This window comes from Halichoerus grypus, chromosome 5 (genome assembly GCF_964656455.1).
Source record: "Halichoerus grypus chromosome 5, mHalGry1.hap1.1, whole genome shotgun sequence".
In the NCBI taxonomy this organism is placed as follows: domain Eukaryota; kingdom Metazoa; phylum Chordata; class Mammalia; order Carnivora; family Phocidae; genus Halichoerus; species Halichoerus grypus.
Genome location: NC_135716.1, coordinates 97,558,149 through 97,575,015, shown reverse-complemented (window position 1 = coordinate 97,575,015; position 16,867 = coordinate 97,558,149). Strand labels below are relative to the sequence as shown.

Sequence of the window (16,867 nt, the reverse complement as noted above, 5' to 3'; positions counted from 1 at the left end):
AGGAGGGGAAAGAGGGAAGGCCTGAAGTCAGGCGGATCTTGTTCAAATCCCAGCTCTGCTACTACCAGCTGCATGACTTGGAGCAATTTATAAACTTCGACTTCCTCATTTGAAAAATGAAAATTAAAAGAGATAAAGCCTGACATTCAGTATCTGATGCAGAGAAGGCTATTTCAGTTACATATTACTGTGTAACAAACCACTCCAATATTTTATGGCTTGAAACAACAGCAACCATTCATCTCATGATTTTACAGTTTGGCCAGGCTTGTGCAAGGACTACCTCTCTCTGCTCCACAGGGAGTAGACTGGGCTTGACTAGAGCTGAAGGGTCTCAGGTGGCCACACATATCTAGGGCTGTGGTTCGGGCTGTCGGCTGGGATGCTTGGCTGTCCTGCATGTGGCCTCTCCTAATTCAGTGATCTGTCCTGAGATTCTTTACATGGGAGCTGACTTCCAGAAGCAAAAGCAGAAACTGAGGTCTAGGCCCAGACTGGCACAGCATCACCTCCACTATATTCTTTTGGTTAACGTAGGTCACATGCTCAGCCCAGGTTCAAGGGGAGGGGAAATAGACTCCAGCTCTTGGTGGGAAGAGCACCATGCCCATCCTAGCTAGGATGGGAGGAATTGCTATCTTTTGCAGATTCCATCACAGAATGCCTTTAATATCTTACTTGTTATAAGAATGAAAACAAAAGTGTAGGAAAGGGCACCTCACCTTTATTCTTTCCCCAGGGCTTAATGAGACCGCTCCAGTTTCTTCAGTATCTCCCAGCCCTCAAGTCTTAGTGCTCCGTCTTTACTTAGCTATGTACGTGTTTATGTGTTCTGCTGTCTGCGTCTCTGTGATGGATGTGCATCCTGTTTTCCAACTTATACCGGAGAGCGCAGAGAGGAAGAGAGCAAGTCATGTTCAGCATCTCTTTCAGCACCAGGCACTAGATAGAGTTGAATTCAGCTCTGTCATAGACTCTAGACAAAAGGACAGTGTTCGAAACCTCTGCGGAAGAGAATGTGGATATGAGGAGAAAGAGGAGTCTGAGGGTCTGCAGATTCCATACAGTATGGCTAAAGGATTCCAATGTTCTAAATGTTTTTCCCATAGAGAAAGGCTCAAACAGATGGACACTTAGGCACTGAGGATCCACACATTTATTTAGATTAGTGCAAACCGGACGCTGTGCTGGAGCTCCTTAAGAACACAGTCTCACCACAGTCAGGCTCCCTGGAGGCACAGAGAAGAAAGGGTATGTTGTGACTGTGACAGCAAACCCGCAGCGTACATCCAGGATGCTCCGTGGTCCCTGGGTCCTGTGCTGTCACTTCTCTACTTACCCTGCTCTGTTTCTGTGTGCTGTGAGAGAGGTAGCAGAGCAAGTCCCACTGACAAGGCTAACCCCAACGTAACATTAACATTAACCCAGAGAGGGAACTGCGGGGTGGCCAGACAACTGTCTTTGCAAGCCAACTGGCAAAGAGAGCTCTCCTGAGAAGTCTGTGCTTTTAATGCACCCCTGAGGGTTTTTATTTGCTCTATATCAATGATGGACTCAACTAAATGGCTTCTCAGATGGTATTCATCCTCAATTTTCATCAGCCAGGAACTGCAAGTCCAAGGAGACGTTGGGAACCAGTTCTCCTTAATTCTCCCACGAGCTGCTTTTTCACCCTACTCATCAGTTCGTACACAGCATTTCTACTGTGTGTGATTTAGAACCTGAAGGAGCTATCCCATTGTAAACGATGATCTGAGTTGCTCTTTGTCAGTAATGTGCTGCTTGGGACCACATACCCACATGTTCAATTGTTATTGACATGACGATAATGGTGGTTTCTTCTCTCAGAAGGGAAGGAATCCATAAACTTCAAAGTAAAAGACAAGCAAACTAATCTGTTTCTCACCATGCTCATGATTCTGAGGTAGAAACAGTGGACAGGAGCAACTTCCTGTCTCTTTTTCCATCCATCCTCCACTCCTGGTTGTTCCCTTGATGCCTTTTCTTATAGCACCTGCCCACCTCCCTCCCACAGAACCCGCTTATTGTTAGGTAGATGCTATCATTCCTTTTCAGAGGACCATTAGGTCTAATACCTGTCATCAACTTGAGTACAGATAGACAGAGGATGTGACGAAAGTAGTACCATCTATAGTAAATTCCTTCCACGGAGATGATAGTAGTAGCTTACTAAAAAAAAGTGGTTAAAAGGAAAGTAGTCACCAATGACTGCATGGTTGAAAGACTCAGGAATACATATCTGTCCCAGACTCAACACTAGCCATAAACATGACCTACTCCATTCAGAACCCCAGTCTCTTTCCTTACCTTTGTCAGAGTTGCCCTAATCCTCTCAGGGAGCCTCAATGAGGAGCTGCAAGAATTCAGACATTTCTCAGAGTTAACATCTCAGAAATCTCTGGGGAACCTTCTTGTGGAGCACTGGGAAGGGATATACTTCTCAGGTTTCTCCAGAGTCCATGGTGCTAATTAGGAGTCTCCTCAGGGGGAATAATAGGGCATGTAATGGCCCGTTCATTCCTGATTCATGCTATGCACACTTAGAGAGTGCCCACTCTGTGTCAGAAACTGGGCTCCACGCTGGCGGCGATGGGGTGGGGACGACAAAGACGAGTCAGACTGTCCCCGCCCTCACAGTGCTCTTGGTTTAATGGGGAGAAACAGATCAGTAAATAGGCACTTATATAACAATAGGCACTTATATAACAATACATTAAATGCAATGACGGACATCAGAATGAGGTGACAGGAATGGATGGATGAATGAATACTTCAAAAGGGGTAGAGAGGACGCGCTTTTTTGCCTTTTAACAAACCAGAGGGGCAAGTCCTCTGGTTTGTTTAAAAGCCTAACAGACAACTGCAGCTTTCCTGGACTGAATCAAAGACTGTATAGTTGCAAGACAAACGATCTGAGTGAAGGCCAGGAGGCTTGGGCTCTTACCACCACAGTGCTGACTCTTCACTTACGCAGTGCTGGGAATCTTGGGTAAACCGATCACCACCCTGTGCTTCAGGTTCCTCCTTCGCAGAATGGAACTAGCCATTCTGTATTACAGAATTATGTTGGAGAGAAATAAGATATTGGATAATAAAAACGGCTCCTCAAATCCATCCTGATGATGACAGTGCCGAGAGCACCTGCAGGGGGAGCCAGCCAAGCCCAGCTCCCGGCAGGCTGTGGCTCCGTCCTGAATTTTCCAGCTGTGCAGAGAGGGGATGAGTTCCGCCCTTACCTTTCACATCCACCCGGCAGTCCACAGATGCCTCCCCCAGGGGGTTAACCGCCTTGCAGGTGTAGATGCCCCCGTCAAAGGGACCACGTTTGCGGATTTCTAAAGAGCAGATTCCCAGGTGACTGAGAGCTCTGTACTTGGGGTTGCCTTGGATATCCATCTTGTTCTTCAGCCAGATGATCTTTGGCTGCAAGATAAAGACGAGGGGGCAGCACGGGAGTGGTGAGAACCAATTGTTCTTTTTGTGCTGAATCCCTGGGACTCCTCGCCTACAAGGCTTGGGGACACACCGGCCAGAAAAGGGGGAGGAGTAGGGTGCCTTAAGAACAGGTGGTACGGAATCTAGAAGAGATAATGGTCTTCTGGAAAGCTCCCCATTCCTTACATTTGGGGAGGGGTTCCCTTTCCAGTACCCTCAAAAACCTTAATTAAGCTCCTTCTGTTGGTTTAAAAGAGCACCTGAAACCTTGCCTTGTTCATCAAGTATTCCTGACTAGAAAAAAGGTGGGACCTTCTGTTCCATCCTGTGCAAGCAGCCCCCTCATGGATCCCTAAGTACCGGGCCTCAGGATCTCCTCTTTTTTATATATACATTGTTGAATCATTCATATTCTGTTCCCACTGTTGTCCCCTCTGGTTAGAAAGTAGTTTCTAGACGGGGCTTGTTGACATTCTCTTTCTGAGACGTTCTCTCCATGTAGTCTGGCCCAGGACTTCTATGCAAAAAGTACTTGGTAAGGTTGTAGTGACGTTTTATGCAGCATAGGGTACAAGTACAGTGACTAGATTGGAAAGGGCCTTGCTCAGGGTCGTGGCCTCAACTCTAGACAGCTGGCACGCAGATGGCCCTGAGCAGGTGAGGCATAGTGGATGACGAAGGAGAAACCAGGGGACCCCGTCACCTCCGCCAGAAGGACAACTTGAAGCTCATGCCCAGCTGCCAGCAGATCAGTAAGTGACATCTTCATCTACGAGGAACAGACACGAAGAAAGGAAACTGGAAGCATCATCCACATCAGCGTGTCTTGGACTCTAAGGGCCCTGCCCGTTCACAACCTGCCCGACCTGCAGCGGAAGGGGCAGGTGGTGGGGATGGAACAATGATGCGGTCAGGATGCTCTTCCGCACAGTGGAGGTTAGGGCAGGGGCAGGGAGCGGCGCGGCCCGGCCCCCCGCGGGGCTCCCGCTCACCTTGGCAGAGGCGCGGACGGAGCAGAAGAGCTGGGTGTCGTAGCTGCTGACCGTCGTGCAGTCTACCAAAGGCTGGGTGAACTTGGGGGCTTCAGAGAAATCCCGCTGCGCAGACCCCTCGGTCTTGCCAACAGTCGCTGAGGGGACCAAGAAGGGCCACGCTGTAGTGCCTGAGATCCTCACCCCTCTCCAACTCTTCATCCTCTACTCTCCCCAGCTCCCAGGCCCCGGGCCCTCCCTGCTTTCTGGTCATGCACAAGGTCAGCAGTGATGGGGGCGGTCTCCCTGAGCCCACACTGGTTCTCAGCAAAGACTCGAAAGGTGTAGGAGTTGCCCACGATGAGCTTGGAGACCGTGAAGCCGGTGCGGTGATAATGCTCCACCGTGAACCACAGCTTTGGGGCCCCAAGAGGATGCCGTGAGTGAGACCCCTGTTTGGTCTCCACCTCACTCACTCCACCACAGCCCACCGCATGGAGCTACAGAGCCCCATTCCAGAACGCGTTCTTCCTCTCTCCCCACTCCCTCCCAGCTGGGCCTCACCCCAGATTTTGTGTCAGCCTTCTGCACGGTGTGTCCCCGGAGTGCTGTGTTGCCCGTGTCTTGGGGAGGTGTCCACTCCAGAGTAGCACTGGAGCCCCAAACATCCACCAACTTGATACCCTGAGGAGGGCCTGGCCTGTCTGAAAGGGCCGAGCATGGCAGCGGGCATGGTACAACCCCCACATAAGCCTGGGATTCACTTCGGGAGTGCCCTTCCCCTCCTCTGCTCCGCTATGCCTCCCCTCCCCCACCACTGTGACCCTCGCCGCGGGGAGTCACCCTGGCTTCCCCAGCTCTCTGTGACGGCCCCTCTTTAGCCTGGACACGGAGCCCCGGAGGACCACCTCTCTCCCACTCCCCGCACTGTACCGATCACCAGGATGTCAATGGTGGCAGTGGCCTCCAGCCCTCCCAGCTGCACACTGAGCTGGCAGCGACCCAAGTCAGCACGTTGGGCTTCTCGGATGAAGAGGATGGAGTCCTGCTCCCCATTCCGCACACTCGCACGGCTGGCATCAAGGCACAGCCATCACGTGTCCAGGTGGCTCGAGGTTTGGGTTTGCCCTAAGAAATGGTAAAAGCTGTGAGCGACCCCAAGAGGCCACGTGGCCCTCCCTGCTGCAGTGGGGGGTCAGAGCCACCCCAGGTCCTCATGGTGACCTGACTTGAACTGCAGATGCCTCGAGTTAGAAACTGGGGGACTGTCCCAGGGGACTCACCTCTTTCATCAACAGCCTAAGGATCATGGGAGGAACGAAGGGATGGCTTTGAGTCTCCCACCTTCTGAGAGTTTAGGTCACCTGGGGCAGCTGGGGCTAACAATAGCTGCCTAAACTCCCCAGAGCCCTCTAAACCGAAAGTTCCCAGACCTCTGCTGACTGAAGGACATAGGTTTGCCTCAGTTCGTCACATGGGGCATGCCCAACCCAAACCCCACCTCAGGAGTGCAGATGGAAGGGTCATTCTGCCTCAGACTTCTGGTGACATGGCCCCCTCCATTTCAGGCCAGGACGACTGCCCCAGTGCCAGCAAGACTCTTAGTATCTGTTTCCAAATCAAAACCCTGGCCTGGTCCCAGCATGAACCCAACATGGACCCAGCATGGGACCAGCATGATCACCTGGAATGGGATTAGTAGGTTCACAGTGTCTCCGACCTTCCGGATATAGGTCTGCCTCAAGGTCCGAGGTAGCCAGATCTTGGGGTGCTCTGAGTGATGGAAGGAAAGAGAACAGTGGGTGGTGAGCCTCCTGGGGTGGGAGGGGCAGAGCTCAGAGGAAGTGGACACTGCATCTGCCTGTGCCCCATGGGCAGATGACCCACGTGCTCAGCAAATCCGTCCTCTCCTAGGGAATGGGAAGCTTGCTCCCATTGTCTCGCTGGGATTTAGGGCAGAGTGATTGGCTGAAAGATCCCATAGAGAGCATTCAAGTCTTGGCAGAAACCACTGGAGCGTGAGCCTGACGCTTCTTTCTTTTAAGGGGTAACTCTCAACTACTGACTTTTCATCAACCGAGATTTCTTTTTTCTGTTTGTGCACAGACTGGTGTAGCCTGTGTGGTTTGTCTTTCTATCCCTTCCCTACATTTGTCCTCAACAACACTCCTTTTATCAAAGCCGTTTTCAATGTTAGTCTTGACCTCCAAGTGTCAGCCCTGCTTCCCAGCTTGATGCCAGACTTGAGGAGAAGGCTTTCCACTCTGCGGGCAGAGTGACACTGGACCCACTAGGGCAGCACTGACGTCACCGCTCGGGGAGCTGGCACCTGGGTCCCTTCCTCTGCACGCTGCCCCGCTCGGGCGCCTGCGCCGTGCTCTTCCAGTTCATGGGCCATCACTTTGTACGGACAGACTCTGGGAAAGACTAGGCCCACTGCTCGCTGCTCTGTGATCTCCCAGGCGTGTCCAGCGAGAAGAGGGGTTAGTTCCTGTCCCTTGGCTTCCAGGATGGAGGCAGGAGATGCTCAGGAAAGTGCTGAGTGTAAGGTGTGGAGGCCGCCCAGCTGTGACCTCTCTCCTCTCAGGAACCCTCGGGCTGCCTTGGCTGAGAAAGCGCAAGCATCCCACCTGGCTTCCCTTGGGAGCCTGGCTGAGGCGACACCATTTTCCAGCTTTCTAGGTCCCCTGCTGCTGTTGTCTTAAGAGGAATTGCGAAAGCGCTTCAGGTCTTGCCAACTCCCCGGCCTCTCCCCACAATTCATCCGAGCAGTTGCCAAAACTTCACCCAGTTCACAACTGTGGCAAACAGGCAACGGGTTGACAGAGGTTTCCAAACTTTCTGATAACATTTCCCGGCAAATACGTTCCTGAGCATTCTACCGCAGCGCATGTGTGTTTACTTATAAGTTGGACTGTTTAAATATGTACGTTATACGCTGCAAACTTCTGAGCGGTGAACTTTAAAATAAAGTAAATAGAGTTTCCACTATGTTCTTCCTGCTCCTCAGTCTGTAGCCCACTGTTTAGAGACCAGGACCTTCCCTCCCGCAGTCTGCCCCCATCACCGTCTCGAGATCACTTTCGGCCCTTGTAAGTGAATATAAACACGGACACTCAGCGCACGCTGTCCATTTTATTGATCTAGCTTCCTTTCTCGCTGCGTGGCTTACGTTTCCCCTGGGTGGTGCAGTCTTGGACTGGCAAAAGCAGGAACTAAATGACGCAGGGCCTCAGTGCTCTGAGCCACTGTCCTGCCTGCGCGGCTCAGGGCCCGTCGCCTCTGGAAGAACACCGCAGCGACCGAGCCCCGAGCCCCGGCAGCTGAACCACTCTGCTCTGCTTGCCCTCTGTTCGCTTTGGCGGTTTGGCGGGGGGTGGGGCATGAAAAACAGAAGAAGTGTTTGTGTGATGTGTTCCCCTCCTGTGGCCATCTTGGTGAGCAACGAAGGAGTTGAGAACAAGCGGATATGACTTAAGGGTTTTCTGGAAAAAGAGGGCGGCGATTGAAAAGGAGGGTCAAAACCTCATCTTGTTGGGCTTGGTTCCCCACTGTTGGGTGGGGAAATAGCCCTTCACGCTCGCTGGGGAGAAGCCGGCTTTGCTGTCTCCTGCTCTGCCTGCTTGACGCAGAAGGACCTGGATGAGCCCCGGAGCAAGGAGACGGGGGAAAGGGCTCGGAGGGAGAAACACATTTGTGAAGTTAGGCTGCCTCCCCGTCTGGAAGTGTATGCCTGCAGGACCCGTTCTCCGAGCTCGGCGTATCTGCCCGCTTCCGGGCCCTCCACCGGCCACAGGGGCCTGGGCACCAGTCAGGGCCCTGGCGGCGATCTCGCCCTCAGGAGGAGGAGGCAAAGACGGGAAGGCAGAAGGATACCCTCAAGAATTGAACAGGTTGGGGTGAGGAAAGGAGCCCGGTCGTCACGCCGGGAAGATGTGCTGTGCGAGCCCTGCTCAGACCTCAGGTGGGAAATGGGCTTTTCTATAGATAGGTGCAAGCTGACGTGTGTATTTGTGCCCACTTGGTGCTTCTTGTGCTTCTGAGACAACTGCCTTGGAAGACGTTAGCATTGTTTCACCTGAACTGAAGAGAACGATCAAAGAGATAGGTTTATGTGGAACGTAAAGTCAGATGGTGGCCCTAGAAGGAGGATGGGCAGAACGGCCCTGAGATGCACAGGGGATCCCAGCGCGGGCAGAGAGACAGAGGAGAAGGGCTGACAGCTGGGACGGCAGTCTCTTCCTCCCTGCCAGTTCTTTGTTCATAGCGGGATTCCCTGACAAGATGATGAACTGACAGGGGACAAACTTAGTAGAATGTTGTGAGTCTGAGGATTAGTAGGTGAGGATTCTGCTCCCAGCAGGCTCCCAGCCCCCAGGGGCGGAAAGAGGGTGGGCTTGAGGCCAAAGCAGCTGACAAAGTGCGGGAGGTGGCAGGGGAGTATTTGGCCGCTGCAGGTGCCCGGGCAGCAGAATGCTCTTTTCCAGCTCCACCCAGGCCCTCTCGTGTGCCCGAGCAAGCGAGCAGTCTGCCCCTTTGCTAAGAATGTTAATCGGAGGGCTCATTTGGGGCATCTCTTTTCACACATCTGCGATCAAGAGAGGTGTTAATTGTACCGACCTTGGGGAAACGTGGCTTTTCCCTGACGCCCAAGGTCTTTCGGCTCCTCAGATGCCAGGACGGATGTGAACCAAAGATTAGAGCCCTACGGCACAGCCTGGGTTTCCTGAGCCCAGTTTGAGACATTGAGTGTGGTTTTCTTCCATCACAGAGTCTTGGGGAAAAGGCATTTTGAAAAGTCCTTTGAGAGACATTGGCTTCTGAGCTGTGCTGCTCTCAGCACGGCCTTTCTCTCAGACAGAATGCTGTCTAATTCTTTCTCGAAAATTAGCAGAGAAGGAGACTACTCCTTAAAGTCCAAAGATCTTGACTCCTCTGGATTAGAAAATTCCTCTTAATTCTACCCTAATTTCATTCTGAAGTTTATGCCCATTTCCTTATTCGATGTTCATGGGAAATAAGTGTTCATATTCTCTCAAAATTTCCCTTCATGCCATTAAAGACTTTCCTCCAGCAATTTCTTTTTTTTTTTTTAAAGATTTTATTTATTTATTTGAGAGAGAAAGAATGAGAGATAGAGAGCATGAGAGAGAGGAGGGTCAGAGGGAGAAGCAGACTCCCTGCTGAGCAGGGAGCCCGACGTGGGACTCCCTCCTGGGACTCCAGGACCACGACCTGAGCAGAAGGCAGTCGCTTAACCAACCGAGCCACCCAGGCGCCCCTCCTCCAGCAATTTCTTAAGGGCTGTGTAGTTCACGTTGATGTGATTACTTATGGCCTGGAGCGTGAAGGAACAAGACAGACACATTGAAAGAACGAAGGGGGTGTGTGTGTGTGTGCGCGTGTGCACCTATGTGTGAGATAAGAGTGTGTGTGCAAGTGTGCGACAGTATGGGCATGTGCGTGGGTAAGTGTGTGAGACTGTGAGCATGTGTGTGTGCATGCATGTGCCTGTGTGAGTGAATGGCTACCCAAAAAGAGCAAATGCACAAGGCAAGCTATGGCTTTGAAACAGTATGTGGCCTTGGCCTTATCAGAAACTTGTCTGGAGGGCGCCTGGGTGGCTCAGTCAGTTGAACGTCTGCCTTCGGCTCAGGTCATGATCCCAGGGTCCTAGGATCGAGCCCCGCGTCAGGCTCCCTGCTCAGTTGGAGAGCCTGTGTCTCCCTCTGCCCCTCCCCCTGCTCGTGTGCTCTCTCTTGCGCGCAAAAATAAATGATCTTGGGGCGCCTGGGTGGCTCAGTCAGTTAAGCGTCTGCCTTTGGCTCAGGTCATAATCTTAGGGTCCTGGGATCGAGCCCCGCATCGGGCTCCCTGCTCAGTGGGGAGTGTGCTTCTCCCTCTCCCTCTTCCTGCCACTCTGCCTACTTGTGCCCTCTATCTCTCTGTCAAATAAATAAATAAAATCTTTAAAAATAAATAAATAAAACAAATGGTCTTAAAAAAATAAAAAAAGAAAGAAACTTGTCTGGAGGAGCATCATAGGAAAGGTGACCTCCGAAGCACCTTGTGAAGGATGTGAGTGTCAGCTCCTTGAAGACTGTGAAACTAAGGTCGGAAATAAACAGAAGGACATAGAATCAGGCAACACTTGTCTGAGATTTGTGGCAGAGCCACAAGAGGGAAGAGGCCTGGGGCCTGGAATTATTGCATGCAGAACTATTTTTAATAGAAATAGAGAAACTTTTTAATAGAAATGAACATCTATTGTTTTTGAGCCTTCAGTTCTGAGGCCTATTTGTTACATGGACGGGCATTCCCTGACGAGCACGGTCTCCGCCCCTAGAGCTCTGCTCTCCAGCACCCGCAACCCTGCGCACCACTGAGATCTCTGCTCCAGGCCCTCCCACCCCTGCACTCCCTGTCGTCCTCTCGGTTACCACTCTCTCTCCCACCCAACTTGCAGTCTGGTCATTACACTCACTCCCTTGTGTACCCACTCAGGTCCCTTAATCCTCTGGTACTGCACTGCGCTCTCCTAGCCATGGCCGACCCCAGTTAAATGCTTTCCAGCCACTCACCGCCCACGTCCGCACACAGGGGAAAAATACAAGCGAGGCTGACTGTAAGCTGATGGCCACTAACAGTGACCACTAACTCCCAATGGCCCCCTGGCAATTCTTCCAGACTTCCTAGGTCCACCCAGCCTCCTTATTCTCCTGGGTGACAACTGGACACCTTCCTCTTCTAAAACCCCCATACCTTCTCCCTCATCCTCATCCTCAGTTGATGACCTTGCTAGTGTCTCAGGCCTGCCTATAGCTTATTTTTAACTCGGGAGTCAGAAAAAACCTTAAAACCTATACCTGATCATGTCGGTTCTCACTTAAAACCCCGCCCAGGATGCCCAACAGTCTCGGAGTTGAGCCAGTCTTCACAAGGGTACTACTACCTCTCTGCCCCCAAACCTACCATTCTCTCCCTTGCGCTGCTACAGGCACAGTGGCCCCAATCCATAGGGCACACTCCTGCCTCAGGGCCTTTGCACTGACTGTTCTCTCTGCATGGGAAACATTCCCCTCAAATATCTGCATGCATTGTTCTCTCATCTCCTTTAAGTTGCTGCTTAAATAGCACCTTATTAATGAGACCGTCACTGAATATCCTGTTTAAAATAGCAAACATATTTCCCACACCCAGCACTTTCTGTCCTCCTCTGCTTCATTTTTCGGCACATTTCTGACATATTACATATCTTATTTGTTTATTTATTGTCTATCTCCTTACACTAGAATGGAACCTCCACAAGGGGAGTTATTTTTGCCTATTTTATTTCTGTAGCAGTGCCTGGCACATAATAGGCATAAAAGAAATATTTGTAGAAGGAAGAAAGAGGTTAGGAAAGTAGGAGGGAGGGAAGAAGGAAAAAAGGAAGGAAGGTTGCTCCCGGGCACGGGCTCCAGCTTCCCAAGCCTGGAAGACAGAACAGTTTGGATTGAAAGGAGATGCAGTTATTCTGAAATCAGCAGATGGACCCTTCCTCTGGGTCTCAGAGTCTCCTCTTCTCCACGGCAGGGGTGCAGCCTGTCCCCCAGCCTCCCACCGATGCTGCCTCCAGGACCCAATGCCTCCACGTAGTGCTGAGGATAGACCGAAATTGTTTCCCAGTGCCTGCCGCCTACTTCTGCTTATTTAGCCACAGAGCAGGCTCTTGACTAAAAGCTCAGTGTTGGCCAGTTACGGGTTATTTTGATGTTGCAGATGAATTCCTGCCTCTGGTGCCTACTCTGTTTCCCATTCACACACACGCTCACTGAGGGGCCCCTCTGGGTCCCGTGGCGCTCCCCATCAGGTAGAGGAGGCAGTAAGAGGAAGAAAAAGTTCTTGGAGCTCACAGGGACTTAGGGACCATCTAGGCCAGGTCCATGGCACCCTGAAGGACCTTTGAATGGGCTTCAGGGGTTCTGTGAGCTCCCTGAACTTGTTCGAGTATTTTTCCTGGAATAAGATTCCACAGACATCATCAGATTTTCCTAGGGGTCCATAGCCATCAAAAGGTTATCCTTCAATTTACAAATGAGAAAATAGAAGCCCAGAGGAGGGCACTGACTTGCCTAGGGTCACAGGACAGAGCTAGGATTTGAACTCCTATCTTCTTAAAGCAGATAACAGAATCGAACATACTTTGCAAAGTATCACAAGCAGCGCTTACTATCACTGACCTCTGGAAGGCTAATGAATCGAGCTGCTGGCGCTGGGGGCCCTGAGATGGGGGTCTTGAGGCTGTACTGTGGTGGCCGGCCAGGGGCTGTCAGGAGCCCAGGGCCCACAGCGTCTACTCACAGCCAGAGGGAGGAGCGTGGGTGAGTTGGATGCCCTCCCCCAGGGTCTTAGGGAGACCAGCCAAGTCAGGAGTCAGCAGTCCCGGCTCTCATTCTCACTCTGTGGCTTATTCCCTGGACCTTTTGGGGAAGGAACTGGTTTTCTGCCTCAAGACCATCCCAGCCTAATGTGCTCACAATAACTTCTGTTACCCCGAGCTCCTTTCCAATGGAGCAAATTCAGCCGGCTCTCTGCCTGTGACATTCGAACAGCTCCCGAAAACTCAGCGTCTCCCGTGAGGGTGAGAAGAGGCAGCCAACTTTCCCTACCCAGCCCCATTTGCAGGTAGAACTCTTAGTCTTCACTCCTGCCTTGGAAATATCTTATTATCTAGTCACATCTTAGTTTGGCCTCTTCCAAGGCACTTTGGATCATCTCAACAATCCTTTCAACCGCCCTACTAGATTGATATTATTAATTACCATTTTACAGGGAGGAAATTGAAACTGAGCAGTTGGTTGGCTTGTCCAAGGGCACAGAGCTGCCAGAGGGGGCACTGGGCAGAGTCTAGATCACGTCGTCTTCTCCTACCTCTCCCTACCGTGGGGTTCCATGAGCTGCTTGCTTGCGGTCTTTGCATCCCCTGCACTCAAGATGTCAAGGGGCCTAAAGCACGGACTTTGTGCAGGTAACCGTCTTAAATGTGCGAGGCACCTGTGGTCCCTCCTCCTGGTTACCGCACAGGAGAAGGAAAAAGCCTGGCTCCTGCCTGCCATCTCTAGCCGGCCGAGCCAGTCACAGTGGTGACAGCCCAAGTGAACATCACAGAGCTCACAGAGCTGTTAGCTGCAGAGGCCTTGGCCAGGGGCAGCTGCGGAGTGGGCGGCTGGGCTGCCGGCATGGACACCCGGGACTGGCAGGGCCACCCACCACCTCCTGGCTCAAAAGTGCCTCTTTGCTTAGAGGTCCACAGACACCACTGTGGAAGGGAGGCCAATGGTCCTCCTAGATGGGCTCTGCTTCCATGGGGCTCGGACCCTAAAAGGCTGGGGTTTTCCCTGGGAGCCAGCTGGAGTGTTAGGGTAGGTCCTGGACCCACAGCACTGCCCAGGGAGAGGCAGAGTGTCATGCACTGCTTGTTCACCACCCAGCCTCTTGGTTGCTAGAAGCTTTTCATTTCCCCCTTCTAATCCAGATGGCCACCATCGCACCCCTCATTCCCTCCCTAGCTTACGTATTAGTATATCTGGTCCTCGGTCCCTGGGACAGACATTTTATTACAGGTACAAATATAAACAGATCATTTTTAGTCACTGTAAAGTGCCACAAACACCATTCACTGACTTCTCAGCTAAAAAGCACAAACCCAGCAGAGACACTTGAGCAGCAAATAAGAATCCACCAAAGAAAGGGGTGGGGGCTCCAACTAATGCTCCTCCATCCTAGGTACCACCCACGAGGTCGTTCACCTCTGCACAAAGCTAAGGAGGTGCAGCCGGGTGTTAGGGAGACCTCCCCAACTCCTACCAACCCAGCCGCCTCACCCTTCCCAACCCCCCAGGTCACCTTCTATAAGGGGCAAGAGCTGGGGAATGGGGCTGCCGGACTCTTGTTGAGATGAAGCAGGGGGTCCTTCAGCATCGGCTGGGCTCGTTTCTTTCACCTTCAGTGTGGATCCCGAGGCCGCCTCCAGAGCTGTGGCTGCTTCCATGCTGGGCCACCCCAAAGCTGCGCTCCAGCGGGAGATTTTCACTGGTGGTGGTGAGGGAGGGGCTAAGCACCTGCTCTCCAGCCTGGTCTCCCGGGGTCCCAGCCACAGGCTTATGTAACTGGCCTGGCCTTCTCCCATCCGGCTACTCTCAGCAGAAGGGCTGAAGCAGGGAGTGGGGAAGAGAGGGACATCAGACAGCAGCCCAGAATAGCCGCAGGAGGACTGAGGGGACAGCCCTCGTATAACACTGCGGAGGGAGGGGAGGGCCTGAGCTTCTAACAGCTCCCCTGACTGCACGCACAGACCACACAATGGGGCCCTGGCTCAGCAGGCTTAGCAGATTCACAGGCACACCTTTCAGGGCTCCTTCTCTCTCTGCTCCACAGTCAGCGAGCTGTAAGGTCTTGCCAACTCGCCCTTTTCGGGGGTCTGTCCCCATCCCCTCCATCTAACCCCCTAGTGGCAGTGGAAGGCAGAGTCCGCGCTCTGGAGCCAGACTACCCGGCCTCACGTTTGGCTCCATCACCCACCAGCTCGTGTGACTTGCCACACATCACATCTCTCTCGGGTCTGCTTCCCCACCTGTAAAACGGAGAGGATAATGACCATAGGGTTGTCGTGAGGATTACGAGAGGTAATCTGTGTAAAGTGCTTAGCAGAATGTAGCTAAGTGCTCCATAAATGTGAGCTATTTTTAGGTCAGGCCGGCATGTGGCCCTCTGAGATAAAGCACCAGCAAAGTGAGAGGCGGCCCGGGGCAGGAGGCCGGAGGACGTGTGCGTGACTTCTGGTTGTGCCACTCACTCATGAGCTAGGTGACCCTGGGCAAATCACGAACTCTGAACCCCAGGGATGATGATGCCATGACTGTGTTGAGGAGAAAATGGTAAGTGGAAGGAAGCGGCCAGACCGCCGTGTTAGTTACATACTACCGGTCCTGCATGATGTCTCGGCTCACCAAGCCATCATTCCTCACGTTCTGTGCCCTGCATCTAAATGGTTTCCTATCATATCCTCACTTCAGTAGCTCCAGAAACCAGCATCCCCTCCCGTGTGTGTGTGTGTGTGTGTGTGTGTGTAAAGACGTTACTTTTTAGAGCAGTTTTAGGTTCCCAGTAAAGTTGAATGGAAAGTACAGAGTTCCCACATACCCCCTCCTCCTTCCCACCACCCTTTTCTTTTATGGAAAAAAAAAGATGAGTGTGGTTGAATGAATGGGCTCTTTACACTCATTTTTCCCCTTTAGCCCTCAATTTGGGGGCAGAGTCGATAGGATCCCAGGCGCCTACGCTCCTATGGGGTGTGAAAGCTCCTCTTTGCAGCTTGTATCAGGGCTGAGGGCCAGGACAGCCTGCAGACATACTTCCAGCCCAGGAACCTATTTATCAGGAGCTGGGATGGCGGAGGAGGGCGCTGCGGAGCTTGGCCTCTGAGGCCGTACTTGTGCCACATGGGGACTAGTGCAAAGGCCTCTGCCCGATTTCTCTTGCCTGACCCAGCCCAAGCCCTTATAAGCACAGAGTTCCCACACCAGGTGGTATGAAATTGGCCTAGACTTTCAGTCTGAGCCCGTTGTTGCAATAAAGGTATAAAAGAATCAAGTTAAAAATGCAGACTCCTAGGGTCTGTCCATTACAAAGTCTAATTTAATGGGTCTGGGTGGGGTCCAGGAATCTGCATTTGAAAAAGCAACCTAGTGATTCTGGTGCAGTCAGTCTTTGGACACTAGGTTGGCTAGACTTCCTGAAAATAAAACTACCATACACGATCTCCTGGGGGAGGAACTCCTCCGCCAGAGAGCCGGCTCCTTCAGAGCAAGCTCTTCTGCCTTGTCGTCTTCAGATCATGATGTCAGAGTAAGTATTCATTGGAAATGTCCCCCAGGATGGCAGGCTGAGAAGCAGTCTTCAAGGCTTGGCTAAAGGCTCAAGGGAGGACGGGAACCTCTCCTAAAAGAAGTATTTGGGGAGAAAGGAAAGCCACAACTCTTTGAAAGGTCCTTCAATGAAATGGACCAGGCAGGACTATGAGCAAGAGCTGCAAGAGAAATCCAAGAGAGGCAGCTGGGAACGTACTGAACTTAAGCTTTCAGTGTTGTCACTTGTCAAACCTGCCTGAGGGAACAGCTAATTTGGGACAATCACTCTATGCCGCTGTGTCCAGAGGAAGTGGGTAGCACTCACACCCTGAGAGGGCGTGTGGGGTAAGAACGGGGAAGCTGGTGCTACAAATACCCATGGAAGGTAGACCTTTACGGGCGTAAAGAACAAGAAAAACTAAGTTTTCCCCCACAACTTACCTAATACTTCTCATGCTACCAAGGCAGTCCTGGCTCTTTACCTGGCTTATTCTCTGGTTGCTGGAGTTTGATTTCTGAAGCTAGAAACACTGGGAAATCTATCATGGT

At 52.0% G+C, this 16,867-nt stretch overlaps 1 protein-coding gene across 1 annotated transcript; it reads right to left on the bottom strand.

Annotated features, from left to right (window-relative positions):
• Window positions 1-1,155: 1,155 nt before the first annotated feature.
• MYBPHL (myosin binding protein H like) lies at window positions 1,156-16,842 on the bottom strand. Its single transcript, XM_078072640.1, is given in 8 exon segments — window positions 1,156-3,444; window positions 4,449-4,585; window positions 4,675-4,843; window positions 4,992-5,131; window positions 5,361-5,513; window positions 5,516-5,555; window positions 6,112-6,200; window positions 14,316-16,842. Coding segments are annotated over 8 exon segments (1,329 nt in total). The 5' UTR covers window positions 14,599-16,842; the 3' UTR covers window positions 1,156-3,126.
• Window positions 16,843-16,867: the final 25 nt, after the last annotated feature.